The 23,972-nt window shown below is 40.6% G+C and overlaps 1 protein-coding gene across 1 annotated transcript; it reads right to left on the bottom strand.

Annotated features, from left to right (window-relative positions):
• Positions 1 to 7,660: 7,660 nt before the first annotated feature.
• On the bottom strand, positions 7,661 to 23,739 carry LOC139474122 (gamma-aminobutyric acid type B receptor subunit 1-like). The gene is made up of 11 exons (XM_071256998.1): positions 23,680 to 23,739; positions 22,702 to 23,050; positions 21,890 to 22,051; positions 20,976 to 21,065; positions 18,668 to 18,724; positions 18,384 to 18,534; positions 17,644 to 17,755; positions 11,706 to 11,828; positions 9,936 to 10,079; positions 9,185 to 9,373; positions 7,661 to 7,876 (listed from the first exon to the last, which is right to left on the bottom strand). The coding sequence occupies exons 1-11, from the start codon at positions 23,737 to 23,739 to the stop codon at positions 7,661 to 7,663; spliced, it is 1,653 nt and encodes a 550-aa protein (XP_071113099.1).
• Positions 23,740 to 23,972: the final 233 nt, after the last annotated feature.

The following is a 23,972-nucleotide window of genomic DNA, read 5'->3' as shown; positions in this document are numbered from 1 at the left end:
GTAGATGTTGAGAACCGTTAACAGTACTCAGTATTTACGTTATGTTGGTGAAACACGCAGGACGATAATCGCTGATAATGAACTGGAAATCAATCACAGTCTGTATTTAGGCACAACTGCCGTGCCAGTGGTCCTGAGCCTCAAGATAACTGAAAACGCATACAAATGAATTATATCATCCAAAGAATATTGGAAGGATATAATCATCTGTGTGTCATACATATTATCAAATATGTACATTTGATTATGAATAATGTGTTATTGTTTGATATAAAACGTGTGTTACTATGTTGTATTGACGCGCAAGACACACGATTAAAAAACATGATTTGGTTTGGTTTGTTGTTTTACGCCGCACTCAGCAATATTCCAGCTATATGACGGCGGTCTGTAAACAATCGTGTCTGGACCAGACAATCCAGTGATTGACATCATCGGGTGGTCAGGCTCGCTGACTTGGTGGATACATGTCATCGATCCCACTCGCATGGATCGATGCTCATGATATTAATCACTGGATTGTCTGGTCCAGACTCGATTATTTACAGTGCGTTGTTAAACAACAAACCAACCAACCATTTGATATTTGATATTTTGGGGGAGGGGGGTGTTTGGAATAAAATAAATTGTCGCCGAAAACTTTTAAATAAAATAATTAGGCATCGAAATGTTGAAAGAAAAAGAAATTGCCAGTCACAAAAATTACATTTTTGTAGAAGCCTCGGTGGCTGAGTTTGTTTGATCGCTGAGTTTTTGTTCTGGTGATTAGGTGCCTCACTCTGGCAGTGTGGGTTCGAATGCCAGAAAAAAGTGTTACCCCAAATATAACATTTGTTACATTTGACCACTTTCGAAATGGCATTGTGTGTTCATTATTTGTGTCGTAATAAAGAGAGTTTGAGGAAGAATGCAGAGCAATGGAAACAGCTAAACACACGTTGTGGATTAACTGAAATGCAGCATGCAACACTATCGAGTCCTGCATGGTGGCCTTCACTTTACATCTTTCACCAACCTTGACCGTAATAGTGTGCTGTGAGTATATATCGAAGATGTATCAGAGAAGCAACTGTCTGCAACACCCAAGTAAAGTGAATGGAAAGTTCACGTTTTTAACAACTACCATACAGTGGTATAACACTGGTGAGAGATATTTACCTTGTACGCGTCTGCTATTTCTTTGATGAACATCTGTCTTTTTACAGTTGATGGCTTTTATCACCTTTCTCTCTGGGATCGCAAGGTAACCTTAAAAAAATTGTCATTCATTCAGCCTGTTCAAATAGCAGATGTGTGGGCAATACAACACTAAAAAATGGAAATCGATACATCGCCCATAGGCCACAGTCGGAGTCGTTTTCAAGATGTCTGATTGCAAAATATAAACAATAACCGCGCAAGTTATTCAGAATAGCCTGAACACCTTTGCATTTCACTATTTGACACGATATGTGGCTGAAAAGTCTGAGCCTAACTATGACGAACTGCGTTGATGGAGTTCCTTGCTAATGTTTTTCAACATATTCCCTTCCGAGGTCCTCACACCTCTGCCCACGATGCTGGAGTGTCTTGTTCCCACTGGAATAGAAGGCTGGAATAAAAGTGCCTGGTGTAGAATCATTGGTCATAATCATTTGATCATAGTCATCATAATTCGCAGTCAGTCCTTTCTTCTTGTTTGTGAAGAGGTGGAAACATGATGGTGTCAAATCTGGTGAATGCATAGTTACAAAAAACCCGTGCAAAAGCAACAACAGCAGTTTTAGTATCGAGCACAGTCAGTTTCTATACCCCCCTTGTATTGACGGACACAAGGATAGTGGTAATGATCAAAACTGGTTCTTCCAGAATTCTAAAAGGCAATGGCTCAGTTTTCACTGCTGAGACGAGAAGCTATAACACTCATTGCAGATTCTTTGTATTGATTTCCGGCATTTACCAATAGTGAGTGAGTGAGTTAATGCTAGAGGTTACATAACGATCTTACTACCGGCCAATGTGACATTGTCTTTTGTTGGTCTCACGTGTCGATTCCCAATTGAAACAGTATGCTAACCCAGAAATATGTCCGTCAAAGAACTTAGTGTGAAACCAACAAACAACCAACAATAGGTAAACAATCAACAAATGTATAAAACATTAACTAGGTTTACTATATGTATAACATACTATATGTATCACCGTTCGCGGTATACCGGACCGGAAGTTTACACACAACACTAGCATCTAAATATAGTAACTTCCTGACAACTGATCACTGTCCAATCACAGGATCTGAAACAATGTAACACAGCTACAATCACTGTTCATTAATGTAATAGACTCCCCCCACCCCCCCCCACCCCACCCCCCCCCCCCCCCCCCTCGGTGAAATATAGTTTAAGATTAGTGAGAACTTTCTGTTGTAACACTGCTAAGTACAGTAAATAATAATAAACATTGTACATGATAATTAAAAGAAATGTTTACAAAAAAAATGCAAATCATGTTTGATGTCAGAACTGATCAGAGAGTATAAATATGTGAGCAGCGCAAAACCCAACCCCCGAGGATATAGATCCCCACTGTGGCCACCAGTACATTGGAAGAACCCTGATATCTCTAAACATCAGACCTCTCTAAACATACTAGACCTAGAATCTGCTATTACCGAACACATTCTCAAAACCAAGGCCCTAAAATCATTAACCTGTCAGTGCTAATTATCCCCGACCATTGCCAATCCGTCCTGGCTTCCATTCGCAACAATCAGCGCTAATTACTGTTGAGTATTGGCTTCCATTGTCTTTTGCTAATCACCTATCACAGCCAGTTATCTTTTGGCTTCCCTTGTTAAGTTAACTTTTGTTATCTCATTACTTTTGTTGTTCTTACATTTACATATATATGCTCTCTGCCTCAGCATTCATTAACCTGATGAAGGAGTCAGTATATACTCCGAAACGTTGTGTTCTAATGAAGAAGCTGACATCCATAAATTCTCTTCAATAACAAACAGGAGCATCAAAGCCCGTTGCATCTTCCAGCACCAGCACTAATGTCACTAGCACTAACAACAAATTTGAAAGATTTTTCAGTTTTGTGATTGGAGAAGAGGAGAATTCATGAGAATGGGTAAAATCGTGAGCCTCTTGACAATTGCTGTCCCAAATTTCTCTTCCACCTTTGATTGTAGGGGCTGAACCTGACCTTGCCTTACGACATGACCTAAAAATGGTACATTAGTGTGCAAATTCACTATTCATAAAATTTAGAGTCAACTTGGCTGCCGTGAGTCTCTCGAAGAAGGCGCAGTTCCTCTTCAGGTGTTTGTCACACTTCATGGAATGATTGATGACATCATCAAGGAAGGCTTCCACACGCTCAAGATTGTCTGTAATATCATTGATGACACGTAGGAAGGTGGCTGGAGCGTACTTGAGCCAAAATGGCATCACTTTATATTGGTAAAGTCGATCTGGAGTCACAAAAGCTGATACTCCCTTGGCACGCCCACTCAATGGAATCTATGACTTGGTCCATAACGTCAAAGTCCAGCATAAATTGAATATCTTTCATCATTGGTTGGATTCATCCGATCGGGATGTTGTTTCACAGGAACAGCGTCACTGACATCTACTAAATCATGACAGCTTAAATCTGTAAGGCCATGTATATCCGCGAACAAGTGAGCAAACTTGAATTAACTCTGACACTTGAGCGTTTTGCTCAGGTGACAAATGACTTCAATTAGCCTCCAAATTATCTGAAACTTAAGTGTTGTTTAGATGAGAGATAGCATGATCAGCAATGCCACCAGACTTGACAAAATTACAGAAGAAATCAAGAAGAAAGAAGAACATATGTTATTTATGTTTCACATGCTGTATGTGCGCACATTGGACATAAAACACTTGCATAAAATAATACAACATCATGCCATAAAAGGCCCATGAAACACAATGAACAACGAAAAACATTATTTATATGAAGGTATTATTACTTACAGGATTGCGAAACCCAATAAAAAAAGGATTATAATTTTAAGTAATGAAATGTTGCCTACATGCAAACATTTTTGAAATAAGGAGGGCAAGAAGTTTTATATACGTGTTACAATTCATTAAGGACTCACAGGAGAGAATGAAATAAATGTAGGATCAGACTTTTATGATTCTCAACCATAAATCATATCTGAAGTGAGAATAAAATGGACAATAAATCAGAAAATGTGTCTCATCCGCTACAGCGTTATTATCATATAATTTACAAATTCTATCCAGTAAAGGTGTGATAGGTTTAGCAAATCAAACATAGGGTTCAGCTGACAGCGAATGTTTTTAGTAGGAAGGTAATTTCCATTTTGTAAACAGATGAGGGTATTGCCTTGCCACTTTCTCCCTGGGTCCACTTCCACAATACGACCTTATCACTTCAATTTTTGTAAAGCCGCCATTGGTCCACAACAGTATTAAGTAAATAAGATCATTGTGGTCCCTGAACATAATTGACAGAAAGGAGAGCAAGAGAGGGTTTGTTTAATATAAATCATCTGCCGAACGTCCTAACACTCCATTTTGTTATCAAAGCATAGACGATTGGGCAATTACGACTATTTCTTAGGCATAAATGAACAATTGTCTTTCTTCCCCAGAACAAATCGAAGATTCTCAAAACATCAATATCATGTAATTATAAACAAACGAATTGAGCAAATACACATATCACAAACGTAGGAACAGTGTTACAGAGATATATTTGCTACAGACAATGAAACATATTGGCAATATTATTGCCACATATTGTTCAATAAATTTGTAATGTCACATAGATACTTAGAAAAAAATCTGTAATTGTAATGTTCCGTTACTTCATCAATATCATCATTATCTGGACCAAGAAAGAATGTTAAAATGTCATGGTCTTCCATCATGTCTATTTGCACGTACTTGTCAACATCTAGAATATCAATAAGAGTAGAAATGAACACATCTCTCTATATTAAAGTACATATTAACAGTTTGCATAGTGAGAATAATCATTAGAGTATTACATTCTGTACACTCATTAGATATTCTACTTCTGTATCCAATCCTTGTTGATCCTTTGTTCTCTCAATTCTGAATATAGCATTACCCTGCTGTATAACACATTTGGAGTAAGCGTTGTATGGATTTTCGAATATACATTCAGGTCAGTTCTCAATGACAATTCATATGTCCACACTTCTTATTTCATTGGAAACAATATTTCTCTACTTATACTTCACGGGGAATTCTTCTGTACAAGAGAAGTGAAATACCTAATTAAGTAAGTTACTGTTCTGAAAATACTAGAGTGACAGAGATGCCCAGAAAACAGTTTTACAAATTGAGAGTCATAGATTAGCAATTGTGGCATCAGTGGGAGAGCGTTTATCAAAATCTTGTACAACCCTGGCAAAGAAGTGCTAGGTGCTTTCAGCTTACTGAAGATCTTTCCCATGTGGAGAAGGTTGTAATGCACATTTCTGAGAGGGATATAGTCCCACAATGGGAGTCTTATAAGCGACTAAAAACATTGTCAGTTGCAAACTTGTGTGTCACGAGAACGAAGCCGTGTACCAAAAGAATCCAAAAGTGTTATATATGATGTTGATCGTGATGTTGACACCGAGGACATTCTTGATCAGCGTAACGATTAGAAACGTCTTAATGTCTTACGTATTACATTTGCCTCTCCACAGCTTCCAAAATGAGCCTGAATGTATATCAAGACATTCGTCGTTCGCCTGTATATCCCTCCTGTAATGAGGTGCTATTAGAGAAACTATACCACCCATCTAATAGTCTTAATGCAGTCGACCTTAAAGGATGTCATTGCATTTAATTGTACAACAATATCATATGGTTGTGATGACCAAATAAAAGAAGTTGGCAGTCTTTCTAACCAACGAACTGCCAAACTCAATGTATTGAATCAGCCATTGTCAGTATAAAGCCAAAATTTTACCATTGTTTTGAAAGATGTGTTGCCCTTCCTCCAGGAAACGTTGAGATTGCACAAAGTGAGAAAGAAGACACTATTAGAAATCAAACGACTCCAGCAACATTTGCTGATGGATGGGTCTGCAAACAGAAAGAGCCCACGGTATCGACTTGATATAGTTTAGTTAATATTGTATAGTATAGTTTGTTAATATTGCTTTGAAACGGTTGACCAACCAGAATTTACTCCACTAAATCAGTACATAGATCACATGTCCCTTGAGTTTTGAAGTTTGCAAACAAGGGAATTGATGCCTTGAATTTAAGTAACATTCTCAGACAGACATCAGTTTCCATAAATACGCCACACTATTCCAAATCTCATCAGCAAGTTTCATTCTCCCATACAAACACCATTCCATCCAAGTAGTGGATTTTTTTTTTCAGAGTGCGAACAAGACTTGAACGCAAAGTGAAGTTGTAAAATTCCACTACTTCCGGCTGCCGGCGACTAACTGGACTTGTGGTCAGGTTCGCTGACATGGTCACCATATCCCAACTGCGTACATCGATACTCATGATGTCAATCAATGGATTGTCTGGTCCAGATTATTTACAGAATGCCGTCATAGCTGTAATTTTGCTGATTGCGGCGTTAAACAGCAAGCAAACAAACTTCTGGCCGCCAAGACTCATTATACTGCTACTGTTGACAATTACAACCTTCATCAGTTACTTGTATTCAAATATGGATCAAAATACTATGAGCACCCTTATCACCAATTGGGATAAAACATTATTTTATTATGGACGCTGTGGAAGCACGTGTCAGAAAAATGTGAGAAAAAGAGAGTGTCCGTTCATTATTCTTTTCACCCGTTATATTATATTAATGTACATGACTTGTGAAACAGCTATCGATGTTTACGATGTTTAAAGTTTACTTTTTGAAATGCCTTCCTAAATCGAGAAAAGCATGTTCATTTTATCTGTTTCTTATTATTATTACTTAATGACTGGCTTTGTCCTTCATAGATGATGAATAAATCATATGATGAACAAATCATATACATAGTACTTATGTTTACATACAGAAGCGTTATCAGGGAATACCGGGTTATATTATATTTACAAATTCCTAACAATATTAAAGTAGACCCGTGAAGAGCCGGGGTAGAATAGATCTTCAGCAAACCATGCTTGTTGTGAAAGGCGACTATGCTTGTCATAGGAGGCGACTAACGGGAACGGTTGCTCAGGCTCGCTGACTTGGTTGATGCATGCCATCGTATCCCAATTGCGTGGATAGATGCTCATGATGTCAATTTACAGACCGCCGTCATATAGCTGGAATATTGCTGAGTGTTGCGTGAAATAACAAACAGACAAACAAACAAACAACAATATTAAAGTAATCTTGAATTTGAGAAATTATAAAGCTTCCTAACCCCACGATATAAATCCACATATGAAGATGTACATAGCATTCATAGTTTCGGAAAAAAACATGTTGAGGGATGTATGACTGTGGGAATGTGGGAGATAGAAACCAAACCTGTTTTAATGGAGTTCGAATATCGTCTTTGAATCAAATGATAATCAGTGATGAATGTTGTTTAGAGATTAAAACAAAGTCTCCTGAACAATGAGGTCTCTCCCCCGTGTACAATGCACTGTGCCAAAAATTGTAACGTCACACATGATCGTAACGGGCATCAAATATGCTGTTCGTGGGACTGCATTGCTTGGGTGGCTTCAGTTAATTCGGGATAAGTCCCCTGAATTGAGGGTATGAATTCGGATGAATCTTCATAGCTCCCATGATTGGTTGGTGTTCCGTCAAATGAATCCTGAGAGAGATCCTGCATGGTCTTCACAACCGATGGAGCTCTTTCCTTCTGAAGACGATTCTCATTCCTGTAGGCATTGATCTACAAGTACACATGGTGATCAGGATTTTAATAACATATGCGTTGTCGTAGAAACAGAAAAAAAACCCTTATAAATAATACGAAGGCTGGTCCAAAGATATACCCTTATGAACTGTCAACTATGGGCCATAACAAAGTAAACTAGTCAATGTAGTACATTGTGTGAGTAGTTCATTGCAAGTGTATTTGTATATTGGTGACAGCCGGATGAACTTGGTGAGGGTCCAAATGGACACAGAATGGAAAAGAACGAGTACCGAGCAGTCATCAAGTTTTTGACATTTAGAGAAAAGTACTGACCAAGATATTCATGACCGCATGTCACAAGTGTTAGGAGGATAAGTGCCCTAGCTATTCCACTGTTTTGTTTGGCAGCTTTGTTAAACAAAGGAGGGACAACAAACCTTGATGATGATCCTAGGTCTTGACGTCCCTAAACTTCCATCGATGACGATTCAATCAAGGCGATAGAAAAAACTTATGCTGTCAGATAAAACTTGAGACACAGGTCTAACCCATGGATCCATTGAAACTACTATTCATGAACATTTACAGATAGATAAGATATCTGCTCGTTGAATGCCAACGTTTCTAAATTCCGATCTTAAGGAAAACAGAACTGACATTGCCAGAGAAAAATTAAAAGATTATTTAGGAGGAGAATAAAAAAGAGAATAGTAAGGGGTGATGGAAAATTGGTCCACCAATATGCTGATTTGCTACATCGCCTGGGAGATTCTATCAAAGAAAAGTGGCAAGGAATGCTGACTGCTGGAGTTTTACTACTTCGTGACAATGCCTCTTCTCACACCTCTCGACTCGCAAAGGCTGCTGTGTGAAAATGTGGGTTCGAAGAGCTTCCTTACCCTCAATACTCGCCAGACCTGTCACCAAGTGATTTCAACCTATTTCCTAAACTGAAAGCTCAAAGATTCTGTGAATGGGTTTCACTATCGATATGAGAAGTGAATTGAAAAGCAGGGAGATTTGGTTGAAAAATACAATTAAAAACATTTGTTGGGTTTGTTTGTTAGGCTTAGAACTTTTTGACCAGCCGTCGTATGCACCATTTGGAGTTTGGATGTAGAGATTCCGACATGACTTGAAAAGATAAAAATACAAAATAATTGATCTTTCTGTCTATACGGGGCTTTAAATAAAAAATTGTCAATTGGTTATGATTCTTGAAAAATTCAACGTGTAATTATTGGTCATGTATTTACAACAACGTGCATTGCCATTTTATTACATCTCTCCTCTAGTGCCTACAAGAGTTTTGTATGTTATACCTAGATAGCTCACTGTTACCTTGGGGACAAAGATGAGCGTCTGGGTGACTGCGGTTGCGAGGATGGTGACAGTCGATTCCACTGAATAGTGTATGAGGACCTCCTTCCTGAGGGCGAGAAACGCGAAGACCCCCATCACCCCCAGGACTACGGTGTTGTAGATGCACATCCCGATGTAGCGAGAGTCGTTCAATACCTCCACGTGTACCTAAAATGCATTCGAGTTGCAAGTTAATTGACATAGTCGCTAGACATTTGACATGTGCTATGATACAAAGTGGCAATTGTTTAGAGTGAATCAGTGAGTATGGTTTTACGCCGTTTTTAGCAATATTCCAGCAATATCACGCCGGGGGACACCAGAAATGGGTTTCACACATTGTGCCCATGTGCGGAATCGAACCCGAGTCTTCAGCGTGACGAGCGAACGCTTTAATCACTAGGCTAGCTCACCGCCCCCAATTGTTTAGAAATGTACGTATGTACTATATCGACTTGTGAGAACATTTTAACGATTTTAGGAGACTGAAGGAGGATGCGACTGTATATGCGAAAGAGAGAGAGAGTCGAAGAGGAACGTGTAGTTCATCAGTAAGTATTTGTACAAAGTTGAAGAATACATGATTTATGAGTTGATGTTCCCAGAGCACGTAGCTCATGCGACCGCCTCCGAATAAGAATAGTTCACGTTAATGCTTTAAAAGTACATCTTGTTAAGTCATGTGACTGATACAAAATTTGGCTTGTCAACGTTTCAGCCTCTGCTCTACCTTCCTGGTTTCCCAGGCTAAGAAGACTCCATACAGCAGCAGTGTCCCCAGCACACCGAGGATGGGTCCAATGTAGAACTTGCTGTTCGGTGAGCTACACAGGTGTACCACGGGCTGGATTAGGACATCAGCATCTGTTACTGTCTGGAAATATTAGAATCAAGTGTTAAGATAGCGATTTTCGAAATGTGGGTGTGGGATTGATAATTGTATATCAAACTACGCTACACAATAAATGATTAAGCACTGTTGGAAATTGAATAGTTGCGTTTGTCTTTGGGTTACCTTTAATGTTAAAAAGGCATCTTCCACCATGTTGGTATTAGATTGTTTAGATGTATCAAATCAGCGGTGTGATGGATTAGTATAACTATATCTCACTTCAGGTGTCAGTGTCTGGTGGGTGATAATAACTATATCTCAGTATAGGTGTCCGCGTCGGGTTGGTGATAATAACTATATCTCACTTCACATGTCATTGTGTGATGGGTGATAATAACTATATCTCACGTCACGTGTCAGTGTCTGGTGGGTGATAATAGCTATCTCACTTCAGGTGTCAGTGTGTGATGGATGATTATAACTATATCTCACTTCAGGTGTCAGTGTTTGATGGGTGATAATAACTTTATCTCACTTCAGGTGTCAGTGTGTGATGGGTGATAATAACTATCAAGATCTCACTTCAGGTGTCAGTGTGTGATGGGTGATTATAACTACATCTCACTTCAGGTGTCAGTGTGTGATGGGTGATTATAACTACATCTCACTTCAGGTGTCAGTGTGTGATGGGTGATTATAACTACATCTCACTTCAGGTGTCAGTGTGTGATGGGTGATTATAACTACATCTCACTTCAGGTGTCAGTGTGTGATGGGTGATGGTGATAGAGTCCATGAGTATCCAGGCAAGCAGGATCCCAGAGTTCACCAGAACCAGTATCCCGACCAGCAGAAAAAGACTCCAGTCCTTGTAAACCTATAAATTGATTTATCAAAATATTTGAATGTCATCATGTCTCTGCTGTGATTGAGGATTCAAACTAATTACAGCTGCACGTACGTTTCATGGGGAAAAGATGTACGACATGCTCCCGTAGTTGTTCAGGTAAACATTTGACATGCCTTTGCATGTGTTTGTGAAGGGTTCCACCGGTAAGACAGTATATTCCTTTCTCGAACAGATGGTGTCATCGTATTTTATATTGATTTATAAACACATGCTCATGTTGTGGTCGCAATCGTAAAACTGACTTCCATTCATGGAAAGGGGTGTCTTGAACGTTGATGTCAGCCCATATATTTACCAGAAGTCAGGTTACCAGAAGCCTTAATAGCTCAAGCTGACAGAAATGACATTCTGGAAAGCTTGACAAAGGTAAAAGTGGCAGCTTACATCATCTTCATGACCATCGGAGACAGGCTCCAGGCTCGGTAAGCCCTTATAAATAAAAGTCAAATTGTCCAAAGTTTAAAGTGTCTTATGTACCTTAAGGAGCTATTAGTATATAATCATTCAATCCTTACAAGGAGTACGTTTATACGATGTAACACGAAAACTGGTACCACCAAAGATAGATTGGTCGATGTCGAAACAGGGCTCGAATAGGTCCTAGGGACTCATTGCTGGTCGTCAGAAGCGAGTACATTGGCTCGGTGGTCAGTCGCTGAGACTTGGATGATGTAGCTGGAATACCGACCCCGTGACATAGCTGGGTTAGTACGTACTGCGGCGTTACTGTTACTAACCTACGAAGCTGAATGGATTACCTTGTTAGTTGTGACCTTGAAGTTGGTGGTGAAGATGACGTACACCCTCCAGGTCTTGGCGAACAGGGCACCAAATGTCATCGAGAAACCAATCGTCAAGACAAAGATCCTAGCTTGGAATACCTGCAACAGCCAACCTGCCACTTGAAGTAAATTCTGGCAGCATTGTGTATGCAAGGCAGATGGAGCTGGATTTTAGAAGTACTAGCAGGATGAAACTGTGTACAGAATTTCAGAACTCAGGTTTGTCCTTGGAATTACTTTTTTAGCCAATAAAGCACGGGATTGCCTAAAACTCGGGCCAAGAAAAGTCGGGCCGGGCCGGACCAACGGGTAAGGCTAAAAATGGATTGCAGAATAATTAAACGAAACGTACATATCTCGGCCGATCTCAAATGTCCACAAACGTATTGCTTGTCTCATTTAATTGAGTTTGAATCAAAATGCATCTTTAACAATGTAATAAATTGATAATTATGACTACATACCGTGAGTCCTCTTATAAAAATCAGTGTCTTGAAAGTGTTTTTCTTTGATGAGAAGGTTTCTCACCGACTTTAGCGTGTAGGGGTGTGACGTCCTGGGCAGGAAACGACAGTGTTTTGACTACTCTTCTTTCATTAATTAACGTGTTGGGCATCCCTTATTAACCTTTACTAATTTATGTTAAACCAACACAGGATGTTTTCTGGAAGTGGATATTCGCGAATCTCATAGGGCTGACACGACACGTATTAATAACTGTCCTGACATTTCTAAAGTTACTGAACATTCTTTACACCTAAAGACTTGTATTATATCTACCTATATATCACTTTAGTGTCCCATATTGCAGTAGTTAAAGAAAAACACGGTGCTCAAAGGTAAGCCCATTTCCCTCTACATTCTCAACTTTCTTTATTAGAAGTGATTGGTCTGTGCTCGGTCCGACTTGGTCCGGGCTGTCATAATCAACTTTAAACACACAGATGTATCAAATGTTTTTACATCTATAGACTAGTATTATATCTACCTACATATCACTTTATAATGTCACAGAACACCGCATTTAAAGAAAACGGGTCCGTTAAAGTCAAGCACTTTTACTGAATTTTCTCAAGAACATCTGTCACATGTGTTTGCCCCGATTCGGCCCGGGCTGTCAAAATCAACTTAGACCTCATATATGTATCATGCCATGGATTCAGATCTATAGATTAGTATTATTTCTAACTGTATACCACTTCATAGTGTCTCATATATTTACAGAAAACAAGGTGCTCAAAGTGAAGCCCTTTTCCCTCTACATCCTCAACGTAGTCTCTATCAGAAGTGTTTGGCTTGTGTTGTGCAGACTTGGCCCTGGCTGTCAAAATTAACTTTGAACACACAGATGTATCATCAAATTTGTTTACATGTATAGACAAGTATTATATATACCTAAATACCACTTTATAGTGTCTCAGATCGCGGTATTTAACGAAAACAAGGAGCTCAAAGTGAAGCTTCTGTGTGATTAATTGTACGGTATACATGATAGACAGACAGACAATAATTTATTAGTGCCTCAGTTCTGTACATACATAAAACAGCTTTGTACAAATAAACATTGATAGAATGTACAGAACCATTCAATTGAAGTATGAGAGATTATTAACAGAATATCCCACTGATAAGTATATAAGGTTGAGAATTAATAGTGTTTTTTCAATACAGCTTAGACTGGTGAGTCGTCTGCTCGATGATAACCAGCCTGCTCATATTTTTACCCTGTTCCCCATTGTTGGAAAGTGTGTCGTCTGCTACCCCAGCTGGAGCCATCTGGTAACAATTAATCCAAAACTGTCAATATACAATACAGTATAATACATCAAGATGGCAGTTTCCATGTAACGATTAAGTATTTCCAAGCCACTTAAAGATGTGTACAATATCTAGATATATGTATCTTTAATTTACTTAAAATACTTAATCTGTACATGAAAACTGCCATCTTGATGTATTATTCTGTTTTGTATGTTGACAGCTGGTGACATGCAGAGCCGTGATTGCTACCAAGGGCGGCCACACGAGATACGGAGTTCGGCGCACCCTTGTGGCCTTATGTGACATGACAATGAACAGTTTTCAATGCCTTTGTACAACGACAACATGTGACTATCGGACTCCAAAATTTCATATTTATATATATGGTATTAAATACATCGACTTTATTAGGTACAATAAATTTACTACAAATCTACCTGTGCGTTTCTCTTTTCGAAGAGTGTATATCTCCTTTCGTTAAAGTTGACCGGTCTATATTTTGTAAGAATAAACTATTGCGCATTGAGCGATTATCTCCTCTAACTGTATGCGTAGTATAGAGCTTTAACACGCGTGACCTTGCAATGATGTGCATCGTATCTTATTCAAGCTGTATCCCTTACCCGAATAGCTCTGTTGCGCACTAGCTTTGCAATATATCGTATGTTATTCAGGCAGCCAGCGATAATGGTTCCAGGGAGGAATTCTGGTCTAGCATGTAACGCGCACTCAGTTTTTCTCCTTTCACACTGCTGCAACTTATTGTTCAACACGATTAAATACCAGGCTTCTATGAAGCATGACTTTGTTCAATAAACAACACATGTAAAACAACGGGTTTGATATCAGAAATTTGTAATAAGTTGTCTTCACAATCATATGTATGGTGCTTGCTGTGCAGATTTGAGCACAGTTTCAAGTAGTTCCCTGTATGTAAAGTATGATTCATACCGTTTCATACGGCGGTTTACGGTTCTGCATGGTTTATTATATTGACAGTTGTTTTAACTTCTTTGCTTCTGGATGCATTGGAAATGAACATGTTGGCCCGTAGTTTGCAATTATATTCCTGAAAAATAATTCGGTTGCATGATATATGCACGATGTTTGGTTTGAACATAGTAACATTCTTCTAAACATCCTCGTCACGCCGAAGACTTGGGTTCGATTCCTGACATTTCTGGTGTCCCCCGCCGTGATATTGCTGGAATATTGCTAAAAGCGGCGTAAAACCATACTCACTCACTCTAAACTTACTTCAAATTTAAACCGGAAGTAATCACAACATTAACCCAGTTAACCAAACGAAACCGTACACAAGAGTAGTGAGTGAGTGAGATTGGTTTAACGCCGCTTTGAATAGTATAATTCCAGTTATATCACGGCGTGTAAGGTTGATATGGAAGGAAAGCCCGAAGTGATGCAGGTCTTAGACGTTCACCATTTTGGTGAAACCCATGAGCACGGGTATAGTGCTGACAACACAATCGGGGCGAACCGGGATTCGAACACACTGTCATAGGTTTCTGGTGTGCCCAAGGGACACAACTCTGCATTGCGAATTGCAGAGCACAAGGCGACTTTGCCCAACCGTGCCCCCGTACACAACTGTAACAAACTATCATGCAACAAAGATGTTGAAGATGAGATATGTATTGCGTTACATTCCATGAAGAAACAGTTGCAATATTTCACTATCACAATTACAAAATATATGCACAATAATTGCAAAACACACAAGTACATTCAACATACAGAGAAGGCACATTAAAACAAATGTATTATATTGATGAGGAAACAATATGAGAATTGAGCCAAACACTTCTATGTTCAGAATGTAGAGGGAAAAGGGCTTCACTTTGAGCACCTTACTTTATAAAAAAGTATAAAGGTAGATATAATACTAATCTATAGATTTGATGATACATCTTTGTTTTAAAGTTGATTTTGACAGCCCGGGCCAAGTCGGACCGAACACTTCTGACAAAGATTTTCTTAAGAAAATACAGTAAAAGTGTTTGACTTTAACGGATCAGTTTTCTTTCAATGCGATGTACCGTGACATTATAAAGTGGTATATAGGTAGATATAATACTATTCGATAGATGTAAACACCTTTGTTGATGCATCTGTGCGTTTAAAGTTGATTTTGACAGCCCGGACCAAGTCGGACCCAACACAAGCCAAACAATTTTGATGGAGACTATGTTGAGAATGGAGAGGGAAAAGGGCTTCACTTTGAGCACTTTGTTTTCTTTACATACCGCGATCTGAGATATTAGAAAGTGGTATATAGGTAGATATAATACTAGTCTATAGATGTAAACACATTTGATGATACATCTGTGTGTTTAAAGTTGATTGTGACAGCCCGGGTCAAGTCGGACCGAACACCTGTGAGACTGTTGAGAGTATGGGGAGAAGAGGTCTACTTTAACCAACCTGTCTGCTTTAAACACGATAAACAGTGACATTATTAAGTGGTGTTTACTTAGATATAGTACTGTCCTATAAATGTAAACGCTATGCCGACAGATAGAATTTTGTATCACGATAGCTAGAAGTATTTGATACGTTTCAAATCCTATTTCGTTTAACGATTGCCCGTTTGCATGTTACCTAGCTCCACTTTCTGGTTTTCAAGCGATGTACTCCGAATCACTTAATTATGTTACACGTTCTTAGTTGGTGATTGTTCATTAATAACGTGTGTATGTTGCATCAGTAATATGTAGGTATGGTCGCCGATAATGGAGTAATTAGCCAATACCACTTTGGCCCGTCTTGGCCCGGCCCGGCCCGACTTTTAGGCAATCCCATAAAGCACGTAACTTTTTTGTGAAGGAAATAAACTATGACAGCTATTTATTTAGGACTTGTAAAAAAATGGCGAATAAATCTACTGAACTCTGAGGTATGCATGGTTTATACGGCAATTTTCTAAATTGCATTATGGACAAGAATGCATTATTATGACATGATAGGCTAATGTGGTCTTTTGGATAAGAAAAATTAGAAGAATCCTACAGACATTTAAGCTGATATCAGCTGACCGTGACATAGTCAGTTCCAGGGAGACATAAATGAAAAATCATTTTCCTCTGTAAAACGTGACGAATAGACTCATAGACTAACTCAATAGAGCGTTTCAAGGTCGAAGAAAGTTTTCTATTCAATATTTAACATTCAAAATTCAAAATTCAAACTGCAAATTAGCAACCCTTGTTTTTCGTCAATCTGTATGAATTCCTTTGTAGTACAATGTATATAGGATTTATATTACCGGATATCATGCTGCTACCATATAGCAGTCAACAGTACATAGAGGTTATCACCCTTGTGTGTTTGGGAATGGTAAATATCCTGTGTTAGGAATAAACATTGTATTTAGCGAGCCTTGGCGAGTTAAATACATATTGTTTTTTCCTAATACATCTCTATCCGCATATGACCCCAGCGGATATCGTTTTTATCCGTTGGCTTTATCCTGCAGAGATACCTACCCATTATGTGATAAATACCAGTATTTGTTTTACCAGATATCATGCTGCTGCCACAATTTACCGTAGTCTACTGCATAGCAGTGAACGGTTCATCCCAGTATGTGTATTACCTGACACTGGCTGGTGTCACAAGGTACCGTAGTCTACCGTATAGCAGTGAACGGTACATCCCAGTCTGTGTATTACCTGATACTGGCTGGTGTCACAAGGTACCGTAGTCTACCGCATAGCAGACGATGAAAAAACGGTACATCCCAGTCTGTGTATTACCTGACACTGGCTGGTGTCACAAGGTACCGTAGTCTACCGTATAGCAGTGAACGGTACATCCCAGTCTGTGTATTACCTGACACTAGCTGGTGTCACAAGGTACCGTAGTCTACCGTATAGCAGTGAACGGTACATCCCAGTCTGTGAATTACCTGACACTAGCTGGTGTCACAAGGTACCGTAGTCTACCGTATAGCAGTGAACGGTACATCCCAGTCTGTGAATTACCTGACACTGGCTGGTGTCACAAGGTACCGTAGTCTACCGTATAGCAGTGAACGGTACATCCCAGTCTGTGTATTACCTGACACTGGCTGGTGTCACAAGGTACCGTAGTCTACCGTATAGCAGTGAACGGTACATCACAGTCTGTGTATTACCTGACACTGACTGCTGCCACTGTTGAGGTCGGTCAGGAACACCCCTGTGTAGGTGATGACACAGCCGCTGAGGATGACGTTGTTCAGGTTGGGGGAGGACATCTTAATTATCCTGGAAAGTAAGCATACGACGATTGTTTATGGTAGATGTGCGGAGGCAGTGAGGTCCGATGCAATTCCCAATTTTGACCTCCATGTTTTTTCAGGTGAACCGTTGACTTGCCTTTGGAGCAGGATACAATCACTTTTCGCGAACACCTGGTATCATCACTAGTAGATAGTGATTTATCAACACATGCACATGATACAGCGGGAATTGTACAATGTACTACGGTTTTAGCAGATATGTCTTATGATGATGAAGAGAGTTTTGTTGCTTTTATTAATTATTACACCCTCAGCTATATGTTTATCAATTGCAATCGGTTATTCTCGTCTTTCATATGATCATATACTTCCTCCACTGACATAATTGGTGTTATAGCATTATCAAATAGTCATCTCAACAACGAGCTGACAGTAGCAACATATCTTAAGTGATATGTTCACCTCACTGACAATGTATTTAAATTTTAGTTCCTCCTGAAACAATTCACACGGAAATATACCAGAACTGAAATTGATTCTATAATATGTTTTCCACCTTATGAAGCCTTTTCGTGACAAAACAGTACTCTCGCCCATGTAATGGACAAATATCCAAACTTGTGGTTTATTCAGCTTATCATGACATACTTTACCTTTCATTTCTGCAGACAACGTTGAACACAAGGAAAGCAATGGCCAGCACCATGGCGGCTCCAGCCAGACAACACATGGCGATGTACAACGGCACTGGCAGCGTGATGACCCTCTCCTCCACCCTCACGCCATCCACGGGGACACGCCCATCTACAATAACACACCCATAAATATATATAACGTCATACCAGCAGCGTGATGACCCTCTCCTCCACCCTCACGCTGTCCACGGGGACACGCCCATCTACAAATACCACGCCCATAAATATATATAACGTCATACCAGCAGCGTGAAGACCCTCTCCTCCATCCCTCACGCTGTCCACAGGGACACGCCCATCTACAATAACACACCCATAAATATATATAACGTCATACCAGCAGCGTGATGACCCCCTCCTCCACCCTCACGCCATCCACAGGGACACGCCCATCTACAATAACACACCCATAAATATATATAACGTCATACCAGCAGCGTGATGACCCCCTCCTCCACCCTCACGCCATCCACAGGGACACGCCCATCTACAATAACACACCCATAAATATATATAACGTCATACCAGCAGCGTGATGACCCCCTCCTCCACCCTCACGCCATCCACAGGGACACGCCCATCTACAATAACACACCCATAACTATATATAACGTCATACCAGCAGCGTGATGACCCCCTCCTCCACCCTCACGCCATCCACGGGGACACGCCCATCTACAAATACCACACCCATAAATATATGTGACGTCATATCAGCAGCGTGATGAACCTCTCCTCCACCCTCACGCCATCCACGGGGACACGCCCATCTACAATAACACACCCATAACTATATATAACGTCATACCAGCAGCGTGATGACCCTCTCCTCCACCCTCACGCCATCCACGGGGACACGCCCATCTACAATAACACACCCATAAATATATATAACGTCATACCAGCAGCGTGAAGACCCTCTCCTCCACCCTCATGCCATCCACAGGGACACGCCCATCTACAAATACCACACCCATACATATATATAACGTCATACCAGCAGCGTGATGACCCTCTCCTCCACCCTCACGCCATCCACAGGGACACGCCCATCTACAAATACCACACCCATACATATATATAACGTCATACCAGCAGCGTGAAGACCCTCTCCTCCACCCTCACGCCATCCACGGGGACACGCCGATCTACAAATACCACGCCTATAAATATATGTGACGTCAACTAGCAGCCTGATGACCCTCTCCACCATCCTAACGCGATCCACGGGGACACGCCCATCTACAATAACACACCGATAAATATATGTGACGTCATATCAGCAGCGTGATGACCCTCTCCTTCACCTTCACGCTGTCCACGGGGACACGCCCATCTACAATAACACACCGATAAATATATGCGACGTCATATCAGCACTGTGATGACCCTCTCCGCTACCCTTACGCTGTCCTTGGGGACATGCCCATCTACAAATACCACGCCCATAAATATATGTGACGTCACACTAGCATCGTGATGACCTTCTCTTCCACCCTAAAGCTGTCCTTGGGGACACACCCATCTACAAATACCACGCTCATAAATATATGTGACGTCATGCCAGCAGCGTGATGACCCTCTCCACCATCCTCACGCAATCCACGTCATAAAAGCAGCGAGCGTGTGTTTGTCCGTGTGTGTGTGTGTGTGTGTGTGTGTGTGTGTGTGTGTGTGTGTGTGTGTGTGTGTGTGTGTGTGTGTGTGTGTGTGTGTGTGTGTGTGTGTGTGTGTGTGTGTGTGTGTGTGTGTGCAGGTTCTAAAATGCTAACCCACTGAGATATCATACCGCAATTTAACATGTATACCACATTTGTAGATAAGCGTTTCCCATGTAATCGTGTATTTATATACGAATAAAGAGATATGACAACGCAATTAAGGATGGGTACCAGAATCAGACACAAAAATTTCTGGTACCTATGTGTCATATCTCTATACACGGTTACATAAGAAACGCCCATCTACAAATGCAACAGATATTGATATTGATGTTATGGCGATACATCTGGCATGTTAAAAAGATAGAAATCATACCAAACTAGATCCATGGTTATATTGAATAACACGGGGAACACTGCTCTAAATTTCTAGGACTTGAAAGGCGACACCTTGACATTATCTGAACCTTTCCCAATTGCAGCTGCCGAGGCTCCACGAGAGATTTACGAAACGCTATCAGATCATATATGGCTAGGTCTCAGACTGGTAATTGACACTAAAACTGATCGAGATCAGTAAACAATTGATATTATCTTAACATCATCACGTAACCTATACATCGGATGACGGCAGTGTTATCTGGATGTAGCATCAAAGCAAGACACAGACAGGGATAGGACAAACTAAGATCTTATGAGGAACTAGGCGCATGTTAACATTGTAACACAGTATCAACAACAATTTAGCGCAGACACTCTGTCCTATAATGTCCCTGTAAACAATGATATTTCGATAGTTTAGAGTTCAAATAATAGTTCAGAATATTAATTCTACAAAAGTACTTAAATCGAAACAAACCTGCCACATTTTCGTACATGGTTTACGTACCTCTGAACACAGTGAAATCTGTGGATGGCATCAGCCACTGTATGGCGCGGTCAGTCGTGTCTCCTACTCCCACTCGGATGTGGGTCGAGTCTGCAAGGATGACAATTAGAGTTTACAGAGTCGTATAAATTCTAATATCATAGGAAGAAGTATCGTTATTAACTATTACATCTGAGAAACAGAAATCGTTATTAACTAAAAATCAGATGGACAAGCATCGCCTTAAACTAATACATCAGATAAACAAGAATCGTTATAAACTTATGCATCGGATGAACAAGCTTTGTCATAAATAAGTACATCGGATGATCAATATAAAACGTCATAACCAGAGAATAACCTGCCGAAACAGATACACTTGGGCGTAAAAGCCAAAACAGAGGTGAAATGAATGGACAATTAGTGATGACAACAGGTGTTCTCGATCAGGGGAAGCATGTCCTGCCCCGCCGGAAACACCCGCCACTCACACAATTTGCATCAGAAAGTAATCCATACGTTGTGCATGGTAACACGATCCTCGCCTGTTTAGATCTGTACAAATCACTTTCCATTTCTAAAAAACAAATTCAAATCTAAAAGTCATTTCGACCTAATGGGATACTGGGTTCGAATCGGTCCCCAGAAACCTATCCTGGTCCTAATAGGTGACTAAATGGATCAGGATGTCAGTCCAGATATCTTGGTTGACTGCGTGTCATTATAACCTGTCGGCGTAAATCCATGCTCATAAGATTGATCAGCCTTTGTCAGGACTAGATTCGATTATTTACAGGCCTCAATTATATAGCTGGAATGTCATTGAGCATTAAAACCAAATAAACAAGCTATTTCAACAATGACATACTGACGAATAACGTGTGAGTTGTACATTAATTCCCATCCATTCAAACACCATTCAAGGATTCACTAACCTCGTAACACACGTATGCTGATTAAACTCTTCAGGTCTCCATGGTCATCAAACTGTACATTGCCGGGAATTCCAGTGAAATTAAGTTTGCGGACGTTGTCAAATATCAGCTGTCCCAGTCGTTTGTCCGTGTATGTGAAGTTTTCGATTTTAAGGGAGTCATCTGATGAATAGAGTAAGATAAAAAGATGCATAACATACATGTGATGGTGGAGTTTGAGAGTGGCTGACCCACCTTGAATAGTTTTCAGTCATATCAGGGCTTCTCAGTTTCATGTGGGAGATAGTCCAAAGAGACACCGCTGCAGATCATTTACTACTTTGACAACGCAATAAGAAGTGGGTCGGTGCTAACAAACCAAGCATCATAAGAAGACGAATCTGGGATTTGAACCTTTGATCAGGTGACTCTGGCACGATTAAGGGACGCAACTCTGCACAGCGAATGGTGGCGCTTTATGTCACCGCTGGGTCACCCTTGCCCCGGCATTGATGATACTCATAACTTAAAACACGGGTGAAAGTCGTACAACGTCACTGACCAGTCACGCAATGTAAGATTTGTGCAATATTTGTTGAATTTAGTCACCAAGTAAAAGACCAAATATATGAAACACACATCCATGTTATGAGACGATCATGCAGATGGACGTTTCGCAGCTTTCCGAGAGCTTTGTCGTCTCATTGGGGAAGCAGATACTTTATAGTATAGCGCTCGATTTAAGATTGTGATTTCAGATCTCACTTTGTTTATAGTGAGGGCTATCAACCAGTATAATGTTACATTACAAAAGTCATAAAAATATGACTTACTGGTTTGTATTAGATAGTTGTTGGTTTGATTCAACGCTATGGCTGCTGCCCATATTACGTCATAAGCAGCAGGTGCCCGCTCATACCCGGATGTGAACGTGTTGTTTGTTGTCCGGTTCAAGAGATCCGTGTATCTTGACCGGAACTGCGATGACGTCATGTTAGAGATTGACACGTCGTCGCTCGGATTGTAGTAGACGTTGTCTAGGCTGAAGGCGTTGTCTATCACTTTCAGGATGTCCTGGATGGTACAGTTGGCAGTGTCATTATATCCCGTATACCACTGGAGGTCGAACCAGGCTGGGAGGAGCCACACCACCTTCCTTCCGTACAGACCGACTCTGAATGCCTAAGTTAAAGGAGAAAACAAGAATTCTTGTAACAGTTTACGTTATATCTAAATTTTGTATATCAAAGATACAGATGCGAACATATATATATATATATATATATTCTCTTTAAAAAATAAACGTAAAACGGATATTTTTGGCCATGAAAGCAAAATTAGCGGACCAAGAGGTGTAAAATGAAGGTATAGGTTTAATGTGGTAAAGTGTCGGGAAACACGTACGCTTCGGAAGAAAACGCACCCAGTGCTTTAACGATAGGGCCATGGAGCTGCACATGAACGGTATTAAAGTGATTTCCTGGCACCTGCGTCAGTCGAACAGTGACAGTTCAACAACATGCCAAGATTATCAGAAGTGCAAAGAAACAACGCCATAGAGCGTTTGCAGTAGGGGAATCCCGATCGGCTGTAGCCAGGGTTTTCAGTGTAGCCCCCAGCACCATCACAAGGCTATGGGATAGGTTTCAACAGCATGGGTCAACACGTGATCGGCCAAGGTCGGGACGACCAAGAGTAAACACCTCCGCCCAAGATCGCTACATCCGACTGCGCCACCTACGTTAAAGGACGACCACAGCCACCTCAACCGCATCCCAAATACCCAGACTGCGCAGAATCTCCGACCAGACCGTATGAAACCGTTTAAGAGCAGCAGGTCTACGAGCAAGACGTCCTGTTCGACGCGTCATATTGAGTCATTGTTAACAACGACTACATTGGTGTCGTCAGTACAGGGTATGGCCTCAACTGCGATGGAGAGATGTCTGGTTCAGCGACGAATCAAGATTTCTCCTCCGTCGAGGGGATGGAAGAGCACGGGTCTACAGACGTCGAAGAGAACGTTACGCCGGAAACTGCGTACAGGAAGTGGACAGGTTTGGTTTGGGGTAGCGTTATGATGTGGGCTGCTATCTCTCATCAT

This window comes from Haliotis cracherodii, unplaced genomic scaffold, assembly GCF_022045235.1.
Source record: "Haliotis cracherodii isolate W230 unplaced genomic scaffold, xgHalCrac1.p SCAF_3, whole genome shotgun sequence".
NCBI classification, from domain to species: domain Eukaryota; kingdom Metazoa; phylum Mollusca; class Gastropoda; order Lepetellida; family Haliotidae; genus Haliotis; species Haliotis cracherodii.
Note: the sequence above shows the minus strand (reverse complement) of the source record. Positions and strands in the feature narration are given on the sequence as shown.

What these genes read in the sequence shown, in the direction of transcription:
- LOC139474122 (XM_071256998.1), bottom strand. Translation starts at nt 23,739, where the DNA reads ATGACGCGTCGAACAGGACGTCTTGCTCGTAGACCTGCTGCTCTTAAA. An exon ending in CTCTTAAACGGTTTCATACG is followed by an intron (nt 23,051 to 23,679) that starts GTCTGGTCGGAG and finishes CCTTTAACTTAG; the next exon opens with GCATTCAGAGTCGGTCTGTA. An exon ending in GTTGTCTGCAGAAATGAAAG is followed by an intron (nt 17,756 to 18,383) that starts GTAAAGTATGTC and finishes CTTACTTTCCAG; the next exon opens with GATAATTAAGATGTCCTCCC.